The sequence below is a fragment of the Buceros rhinoceros genome, unplaced genomic scaffold (genome assembly GCF_000710305.1).
Source record: "Buceros rhinoceros silvestris isolate BGI_N320 unplaced genomic scaffold, ASM71030v1 scaffold13713, whole genome shotgun sequence".
Classification (NCBI taxonomy): Eukaryota; Metazoa; Chordata; class Aves; order Bucerotiformes; family Bucerotidae; genus Buceros; species Buceros rhinoceros.
Genome location: NW_010401880.1, coordinates 4,148 through 14,503, shown reverse-complemented (window position 1 = coordinate 14,503; position 10,356 = coordinate 4,148). Strand labels below are relative to the sequence as shown.

General features: G+C 44.2%; 1 protein-coding gene across 1 annotated transcript; it reads left to right on the top strand.

Moving 5' to 3' along the window:
- The first annotated feature begins 5,174 nt into the window (after nt 1-5,174).
- TMEM100 (transmembrane protein 100) lies at nt 5,175-5,617 on the top strand. The gene has a single exon (XM_010132438.1). The coding sequence runs from the start codon at nt 5,212-5,214 to the stop codon at nt 5,614-5,616; it is 405 nt and encodes a 134-aa protein (XP_010130740.1). The 5' UTR covers nt 5,175-5,211; the 3' UTR covers nt 5,617.
- Nucleotides 5,618-10,356: the final 4,739 nt, after the last annotated feature.

The following is a 10,356-nucleotide window of genomic DNA, read 5'->3' as shown; positions in this document are numbered from 1 at the left end:
CTGTTCGCAGCTCTTTTCGATTGTAGAGGTGTTCGAGGATAGTCGTGACACGCACTGGTCTACCCCGGGGGACGCGCACTGGTCTACCCAGGGGGTGTGTGGAGTTTTACAGACGCGTTTGAAAGTTTTGCGATTCGCGTGTAACAGTGTTTATGGAGAGGTTAGGATGGCTCCCATCCTGCCCTCCAGCTACGTCTGGGAAACGCAGAAGGTGTGAGGGTTTCAATCTGGTGGTTGTGTTACCTAAACCCTTGGTGGTGGAGACTCCCCGGCATCCCGCGGCTCAGGCAGTTGGGACGGGTGTAGTGTGTTCTTCTACCCTTGTAGTTTAGGGCCTGATCCTGGAGTCTCGTAAGTACAAATTCTAGTTCTGTATTTCCAGGAACGTTCACACGGGGAGGAGCTGCGGGATTGTGTTCAGGATTACTGTAGCCCGTTACATTCCCAATGAACTCTGGCTCTGCTTCAGAACAGAAGGACTCCTTATGCGGCTTTCCATAGTCACTTTAATGCAAAGCCAAGTGTGGAGCAGGAGCATTAGGATTTATTGGAATTTTACATATGCAAAAAAGAGTGTCTGAAATATTAAGCAAAGTACAGAGAATCAGGTCCGGAGCCTGAAGGCAGAAAACTTAACATGTCCCTCTGGTTCTGAGTAGAATGCAAAAAAGGGGAAGGGATTCTAGTGCCTGAGAAATCCCAGCTCTTCGCACTTGCACAGAGATGTTCAGAATGAGGGAAGCCGCCTGAGAGAGCACCACATTGAAATCATTCAGAGTTAAAATTGGCAGCTTAAATGTATAGATTTCATGTGTTTCTGCTTCTCAGCTTTGTGGTGAGGGAGAGAAGGAGGAGGGAAGAAATCCTGCCTATGAGAAGTTGCTCTATCAGTCAGGTTTTCTGATCAAGACAGTCATTTAAAAAATTACCTAAACTGTATGTAGTCAAGTACAACTACAAAGAAATTACTGACAGAGCCATTAATCTTTCAAATGATTGATGCTGGCAGAGCGTCTCAGGGGGCACAATTGCACTAGGAAGAGCATTTCAAACAAACGGAACCATTCCTGTCATATGAGTGGAAGCTGACTGCGGGATAATTTCAGAGGACTGCTTCTCCCTGAATGTAATCTAGATTATTTATCTCAAGTGTGGGGGTTTCTGCCTTTCCCTCCAAACTTTCTGAAAAGTTAAGTTGATTGTTAGTTTTTGTGCACAAGAATATCGTCAAGGAGATGAGCAAGGAGACTTCAATAATTGGCTAAATATACTTTAGCTGTGTCACAGGGTTATTCCAGGGATCATCTCGAGAAGAACAGCAGCAGTTTGTGCCTGCCAGTGTTTGTGTTTGTGAAACATTATAATGAACTAAATAACAAAACAGAAAAAGCCCTTAAACTTTATCGTTACACCAACTTAATCTTATGAACTTGTTCTCATCCCTACTTAGGACTCCTGCTTCAGTGTCAAAACGATCTTCCACGATCATGCACATATAGAAAGGGAATGCTGAATAAGATTAGCAACATAAATCTCTGCTGCTTCCTACGTTTAACCCAGCTGCTTGGTGATTTCACAGCTGTTTCTGCAGTTGATGACCTGCAGAGCTGTCACGCTGCTCTGCTCCACATTCTGCCTTGTCCCCGTTCGAGTTACGAATCTTGCGTTTAAAAAAATCCAATAACAGAAATGCATAATAGTAAATATAATGGACTTATATTTATTACAGTAAGTTCGTGGACTCTTTTTGTCTTTTTTTTTTTCCAGAGAGGAGTTTTGGGGATTATATTACTTAGATTTTGTTGTAGTAGAATAGATTTAAAACGGATTTTTTGTGGGAATCATATCAGTTTATAGATAGAAAAACCAAGCACAGGGAGGTGAAGTGATTTGCTCAAAGAAACTGGAAGAGAAGAGACAAACCCCTCAGTATTCTGAGTCGTGATTCACATAGGTGAAGCGAGCAATAGAAACAAAGTTAAACGAGATTTTTAACTACAGAAATTCATGTGCCTTCCCTTTTCCTTCCTGGCTCTTTCGGGGGACTTGCCTGGGTTATGACACTCATCACTGAGACGTCACATCATCAAAGGAAAATGTTACATAGGGCCAGAAATGGGTGGCTGTTGCCAAGAAAAGAGGCAGAAGCCACTAGGAGAGCCAGAGGGAGAACATCTCCTGCTGCGGTTAGGTTAGGAGCAGGAGTCAGCATAGAGCGGGAGCTTTTCCTTGCAGGAGTTTTGTTCTTAAGAAGCTGATATATATACAACAATTTTTCTTTTTCCATGCTAGAATATTGTCATCTTTGATTCCACATTCAGCAAACTGACACTTCAAAGACTGGAGCAGCTCTTACTGCTGCATGATTCTGCCTTGAACTGACGTACAAGACATCTTAAGCAGTTTTCCTCTGCTTCCTGGGCCAAGGGATTTGTTCTGATGGATTTCACATGGAACTGGTAGGTGTGCATGCTGATAGAGTTCATCTCTTTTCAGTAAATCGCAGCTTACAGTTAGTGGGTGAAACATTCTTCCTCCAGGTCAAAGTAGCTCCTTAAGACAGTACTTCTGCTATGATTAGGGAGAGGATGCTGGTGTTGCTGGGTATCTTTGCCTAAATTTCTTACCCTGAAACTTGAACCAAGTCACCTGTTGGCGTAAGTCAGAAGTGACTTTGCTGGCAATGAGGATTTAGTGCCCTATTTTCTAGGGCTGAATACCTTTACTCACACTTTACATAGGTTCTGTTGTTTATTTAACTTACAGTATTTCAACAGAGTTTTGTTTATTTGTTTTATGTGAATGCCTGTAACAGCCGTGCTCCTCAGAGGTCAACAGATATTTTGCCATTGACTTAGTTTTGGTAGTTTAGAAGATTTTTTAAAAAATTCATGGTAGTTTTGACTGTATAAATATACCTTCTTTCTTCATAAATCTCTAGACAAGTCATCTAAGAGATTTAATGCTCATTGGGGATGTATCTGAAGCAGAGGGACAAGGACTCTAGAGACAGGAATAAATATGCTTTGACTGAATGTTACAGTTTTTCAGAATAATCGTGTTTATTATGAGCCCAATCAAGCAAGGTCACCTAGAGAAGTCTGCTAGGCTTGTCCAGGTAGCTTTTGGATACCTCCAAGGATGGAGACTCCAAAACCTCCCTGGGCAGCCTGTTCTAGTGCTCAGTCACCCTCACAGTAAAAAAAGTGTTTCCCGCTGCTCAGACAGGACCTCCTGTGTTCCAGATTGTGCCCACTGCCTCTTGCGTTGTCAGTGTGTGTGCTCAGTGTACGCTCGGTTGTGTTGTGCTCGGCGTTGTTGTTAGGCAGGGAAGGGTTGAGCCCCTTGCAGGACTGGGCCCTGAAGACAGCCATGCTCAGCATTGAGCTGAACACTCTTCCTTAGAGCAGCAGAACAAAAACTTTGTCAAACCAGATCTCAACTTCCCTTCTCTCATCAGGGTTCAAGGAAACTCGGATGCAGACTCTCTGACTAGGTACAGAATATAGCCTGTTTGTGTGTGTGATTAAAAATAGAGAGATCCTCTCTCTTGCAAAACACATGGTCCGTTAGATGAGGTACTGAGTACAAAACCAAGGGCTCTCCACAATGGACGAATATATCTTAGCAACAAGGCTGGGAGTGGTGGGAAAGGAAAAGGAGAATACAAGTATCTGGCAATTAACTTCCTAGTCACAGATGTGAAGGTGATAAAAGTGATAAAAGCATTACTGCATTGCCAACGCTCTACCAAGGGCTCTCCACAATGGACGAATATATCTTAGCAACAAGGCTGGGAGTGGTGGGAAAGGAAAAGGAGAATACAAGTATCTGGCAATTAACTTCCTAGTCACAGATGTGAAGGTGATACAAGTGATAAAAGCATTACTGCATTGCCATCGCTCTTCCTTGTTCTCTGAGCTGCATATCATGCTGCTCCTAAGAGCAAAAGCTACACGGCCCACGCCAGGGAGTGGTAGAGGAGTCCTGTGAGCTGCTCACAACTGGGAAACCTGGTGGCTCCCCAGCGTCCCAGTCTCTGTGGTGTGCGATGGGCTGCACTGAGCACACAGCCTGGTCCAGGGCAGCACAGCCATGGTGGCCTCAGCGTTTTCAGAAGGACATTGCAGACTCCAGGGCGGCCCCATGCCACCAGAGTCCCAGTGAGATGGCCACGGTCTGTCATGGCAGCCTGTAGTGGTAGAAAGCCATGGGCTGGTCTCGCCCTGATCAGGTGGACTCCAGTGAGGCGCTGGGTTCCACGGATCCAAAAGCTATTTTGCCTCACTCGTGTAGATACAATCAAAGTGTGTGTGTGGTCTGTAGGACTGAGAGTGTGAATACAGTATGGAGACAGGAAGAAAGCAACCTCCTGTGACTAAGATGAGTGAACACCACTGTAAATCTCCTTCCCAACAGTAACATGGATGAGGCTTGTGGACTTACAAGGGACCCATCACTTTTGCATTAAGCCCATTTAAACAGCAAGCCAACAGTCTGACATTGATGTTGCTATAACGGTAGGTTCACCAGCTTTTAGCTGGAGTTTGCTGACTGCAGGGAACTGTTCCCCACATCCATACCTAGTCATGACCATTTGAGTTTTTTTGCTAAGTAGGCACTTGGGTTGAGAAAGGGTTCACTGTTCAGTCCTGGTTTTTGCTGGGCTGGTTCTTGCCCATGTTATGGTGATGTGCACTGGAGCATATCTGTGCAGTGTGTGTGTATAGGTGTGTATCTAAAGAAACAGTGTGAAAAAGTGTATGAGCAAGAGGAGAAATTTTAACCAAAACAGCCTGTGAAGTCCATTTCCTCGTCAGAAGATGTAAGGCTGTTGAAATCTAAATTACATCCAGAAATACTAACTTTAAGATGTAACTTAAAGTGCAGTTTGGCCCCCACCACTTTACGGTTGGTGTCTGTTTTGGTCTGTGACTCTGTTCTTTCTAGCAGTTATGCAGACACTGATGACTACCACAAGAATTGGTTCAGACCCTCCACAGTCAGTAGTGGTACAATTAAGCTTGTGCAGAAATCTTGCAGGGGCAGTGTCTGCTTGTTTGAGATCCCGAGTGAGACACTTCTGCGTCACCCATTTCTCACATAATGGTAATGCTTCTTAGTTGAACTCATGCTCTTCTCTCCACAGCGCGATGTGTGCTCAGCAGAGCCTGCTCTAGCCTAAGAACTGACGAAGTCAAGGCAATCAAGATGACGAACGAACCTATTAAAGAGATCCCGGGCGCTCCAAAGCATCCCGATGCTGTAACCATGGAGAAGACTAATAACAATGACTGTGTGATAACCACCATCCCTCTTGTCAGTGAGTGCCAGCTGACTGCAGCAACAGGGGGAGCAGAGCTCTCCTGTTACCGCTGTACCATTCCCTTTGGGGTGGTTATCCTCATAGCTGGCATTGTGGTTACTGCCGTGGCGTACAGCTTCAACTCCCACGGATCAATCATCTCGGTGTTTGGATTAGTCCTCTTGTCATCAGGACTCCTTTTGCTGGCTTCTAGTGCAGTGTGCTGGAAAATCAGGCAGCAAAGAAAGAAAGCAAAGAGACGGGAGAGCCAGACAGCACTTGTGGCAAATCAGCGAACCTTGTTTGGTTAAAGACAGCCCGGAGAAGGCTGGAGAGAAGACAGGACCTTTCTAAGTCAACTTGACTATTTATCAGTAGGAGAGATTGCAGATTTTAATTTAACTTTGGAAATGAACTGAAACGAAAATGGAATGGATTAACAAATACTCTTAAAAACTCTGCAAGCGCTCTTAGTATTTTTCTTACTGCAGACTTGGTAGTGATTCTTTCCAAGACAGAGGAAAATACTCTTTTCCTTCACAGAAAACAGTGTCGTCTTAACTGCAATCGTTGTAACTGCGTTCCCCAACATGCTGATCATGTTGGAAAGGGAACCTGTGAGAAGTAAAAAAATAATTTGAACTGACTTGAAATGCCAGAGATCTCCTTAAAATACACACTGTGACATTTGACCAAGGGAGAAGTCATAGCCTTTGAAGTGACTACAAGCTTACAGCGAGATTGTGACTGAAATTGTAGCTCAAAACAAAGAAGCAATAACAACCAAACTCACTGCAGATTGCTCAATAAGCTGATTCTTATATTTTGTGTAACTTTCCCCTCCCAATATCTGTGGTACTTTCCCCCTTTTTTAAACCAACTAATATTAATTTTGTTTTGCTATTGAATAGAAATAGGTAGAAATGTGTAATTATATTGTCTAACCTAAATAACGAGGTATGATTTTAGCTTAAAACATGAGACTTTTTTTTTGTAAATTAAAGCGGTAAGGTTTAGCACTTTTGATTATTTTGCTATAAAATTAAAAAGTAAATTTCATTAAAATAATATTCAGTGCTGCTAGACCTTTAGAAAGTTTTTTTTATTGCTCTCAAGATAGCTTGTATCTTCAACTTTGACTGCTTTATGATTCTGTTTGTATAGAACAACTTGTGTGACAGTAACTGTGAACATATGTACTGCTGATCTCTTCCAAGAATCTCTGTAGACTGTGGATTTTGGTCTGACAGCCCATCCTTGCAGCTTGGTTAACACCGTTACGGAAGAATTGTAACTGTCAGTTCTGCAGACGCTCACTGGAATAGTCAGTTTTAGACACAACGGTTAGTAATGACTTGCGGCAGCAAAGCCATCTGTGTAGTAGGTGTTCGCTGAATCAGCTTTGGGATTACGAATCTTTATGAAAAGCAGGTGCCATGTGTCCTCTGTGTGTGTCTGAGGTGTTTGATTCTGTAACTCTTGTATTCTAGAGTTCCTCCAGCTTTTCTCAGGTAATGAGTAGTTGAGGGACTGGTCCCAAATTGAAGCAAACCAGAACATAATTTCTTCATCTATATGATGAAGGACAAATGGTGCTGAGCCAAGTCACAGACTTCCACCCCAGCGTGTGTCTGGGTATCAGAAGGCAGACGGGCTGCATGGAGTTCTCCTCCCTCTTTCCATCTCTCTCTCTGAAGTTTGGATTTTTTTTTCCCTTACTTTCTCCACACTCAGAAGGGCTGGATATGAGGTTTTGCTTTCCACTACAGCAAACGAGGCATGTGCTAGCGTGCCCCATCTTTGCTCTCCTCTGGCATCCATGCTGGCTGTGGCGATGCCGCTGCAGACACACCTGCCAAACAGGTGCCACGGGGGACAGCCTTCTGCAGGGCATCCCGCAGCCCTGCGCTTCGCCTGCTGCTGGAATCACCCAGGCATTCAGCCTGAGGTGACGCCTGTTCCTCTGCCCTCTGTGGTTTAAACTTGTTTCGTCCATAACTTATCCCCCGATTTGCAAAGTGCGCTTCATGTTTTAAATAGAGCAAGCTGTATGTATGGGAGGGCATGTTTGGAGTCAGTATTTGCGTTGCCACACTCCGTGGTTACCAGACGCTATAATAAAATCACTTGCATCAGAGGAAAGCTGACAACACATTTTAGCACTTCCATAGCCCCAACTTAATCACGGCAGGAAGCTTTCCTGCTGCTAGGAGAACATGTTGCGTCACCAGAACATCTGACACCGGTGTCTAATGTCAATCACTTTGCTTAAGGTCATTAAAAATATTAGGGTGTCCCCTTACGATGCACAGGTTTTGCATGAGCGACAATTCGTGGGAAATGCATAGCATGATAAATAATGGAACAGGTGGACTAAAGTGGTGTCTTTCCTGTTTAAAATGAGAAAAGTGATTGACATTAGCAAAGCTGGATAAGCTAAATAGGGCTGTTTACTTTTTTCCCCTGGGGACACAATAGTTTTTCTGATTTCTTCTTCCCCCTCCCCATTTCTTTTTCCTCAGTGGAATCTTGTGGGCTGCCAAGGAGAGAATTGCAGGGGCTGTAGAGATGCAGTGATTTCCACCACATGCGTGTAGCAGCTCAGCCCCCTGACTCCCAGGCTGGGCCCGGGGCAGAAGCAGCCTGTTGCCCTCTGCAGAAGTTTTCTGTGTGTGGGTCCTCCCTTCGCCATTGTGGAGATACAGGCGAGCTCGTGTGCGGTGCGTGGGAGGAAAGCAGAGGTGCAAGGTGAGGCTCTGCTCCAAGTCAAAAGAAAAGGCCAAGTCAGTATAGCACAGATGGTGGGGTTCGGGGAGCAATTTTTTCAGGAAGGGTAAATAGGAGAGAGTAAGAGTCTACTACTAGAGATTTCCTTTCCTTTCTCTCTGCTCTCCTTTATATTTGTGCTGCTTATATGAGGACACAGCAGAGTGCCTGCACCACCCTCTGCTTGCTGATTGTGGGACATCCAGGCATTAAGCAGCACGTAAGCAGTGACCGCTGGTGTGCTCCCCTAGCACTGCAAAGCTTCAGATACGTCGTGGTGTCCCATACTGCCAGCTAACGTCAGGGCGAGAGGCCTCCGGGTAATATGGGGCTGCCTTAGTGGACACGTCTGAGCTCAGCATTGTCAGCTGTATCCTGGGGAGACAAGGGATATGCACAAGCATCTTCGTTTCAAGCAGTGAGCGAAAGTCTGTGCAGGGATTCACTGTGGTTTGTCCTTTATTCTGAGAAGCAAAATAGTAACTTTATGGGAAGAATCCCAGCACCTGGTGCTGGTGTCCTGCAGGAGCAAGGCAGAGGTTGTGAACAGGTCAGTCAGACCTCACGCTGTTCGCATGCTGAAGATGTTCACGTGCTGAATTGTTTCATCACTGATTTGTCACATGGCTTTAGAAACTGGCACCGATTTCTCCGCCACATTTTGCGTACATTGATTTTGTGACAATCTGAAGTAGTAGCATCTTTTCTGAGTTACCAGTAATGACATCCAACACAAAGAGTGTCTGTGGTTTTAATTCCTGCAAATCTACATATTACAGACCTTTTCATTACTCTCCTTTCCCTTCTTGCATCCCTTGTCCTGGTTCCATCACAGGAACCATGCAGCCTTTTTAGCCCATAAAAACCAATCGCTCTGGGAGAGGTGCTATGTGAGCAGTGTGGCAGGCTTAGCACCTTCATTTCTCCAGAAGCTGGTGATATTGTTAGATCTGAAATGTTTTTCACAAGGACACATTTACAATGCTTTTACAAAGGTCAGCCCCTCAAAACGGTCAGCTACAAACAGCAATATTTCCGCTTCAGCTTTTGAGCTCCATGAGCTAATCTGGATTGATTCGGGGTTTCACGTCCGGATGCTGGGCCGTGCAAGTCTTTGGTACAAAGCCATTGGAACTCCACAATTGCTATTTGGTGTTTCTGATGGAAACCTGAGAGGCAGAAGTCAGCCTGGAGGATGCAACCCTGTGGAGATCACAATGACGTTCCAGTTCAGAAACACCTTCCCTTCTGGTGTGAAAATGAATGTGACAAAATGGTATTTCGGTTCTGGGAGAGGTTGGGTGGGAGCTGATGCAAATTTTATTGCCACAGTTGCTTGTCTCTCCCTTCCTGAAAACTCTGGCAGTTTTGCGCAAGCAAAATTGTCCTCACAAGGATAGAAAATTATCTAATAGGGGAATTGCGCTGGTGCACCAGGCAAATGTTACGGGGATCTTAAATAATAATTTCAAAACCTAAGCACAGGAAATTGTGTCTGTAACTACACCCTGTATTGCTATTGTACACAAAGCCAGTTATAGCCTGGGACAGTATTTTAAAATAATAATCAGTTTGGTATGACAATGCATAGTATTTGTTCAAGTCAAAACGCCCAGTTTATGATTCCCCAGTCACTTAACATGTCATATTTGTACGTGACTGTGGTTCTAATACCATAATTTGCCAGGTTCTAAAAAAAAAAAAGAAAAAGAGAAAGAGAAAGGTTAGTTTCGTGGACTTGTGTCAAGAATTAAGTTTCTCTGCCTTGGACACTCGGGAGAGCTCCTGTTACCGAACAACGAGTGTATGGTATTACTGCAGCTCTGCAGAACAGGAACCAGGCTCAGGGAATGGAACAAAGAAAGGCCTGAGAGTCTCATCAGGATCCAGAAGGGTCAGGCCAGGAGCGAATATCCCATGTTCTTGCCTCAGCTTTGCTTATCCAAAATCAAAGTCTGGCGCTACCACTCCTTTAGTATCTGAGATGGAGGTTGTTGCATATTATTAGCAGATTTTGCCTGATCTTTTTTTTTTTACAATGGACTCCAAAATGAGAAGAGCAGAACAATATTGTTAGCCATCATTTTGCATATATATTTCCAATACCTTTGATGCCTTTAGATTGTAGGACATTTTTGCTACATCAGTATAAACCTTATAGTTATCAGTATAAATCCAATTACAAGGGGCTTTTATACATAGAAGTGCACTAACATAGCAGAACTGCACTGTACGATGTGAAAAATGATACAAACCGTGTGTGTAGACTAAATCTTACAGGCTGA

Bases quoted from the DNA above. Each gene is read 5' to 3' on its own strand.
- TMEM100 (XM_010132438.1), top strand. From the start codon at position 5,212: ATGACGAACGAACCTATTAAAGAGATCCCGGGCGCTCCAAAGCATCCC.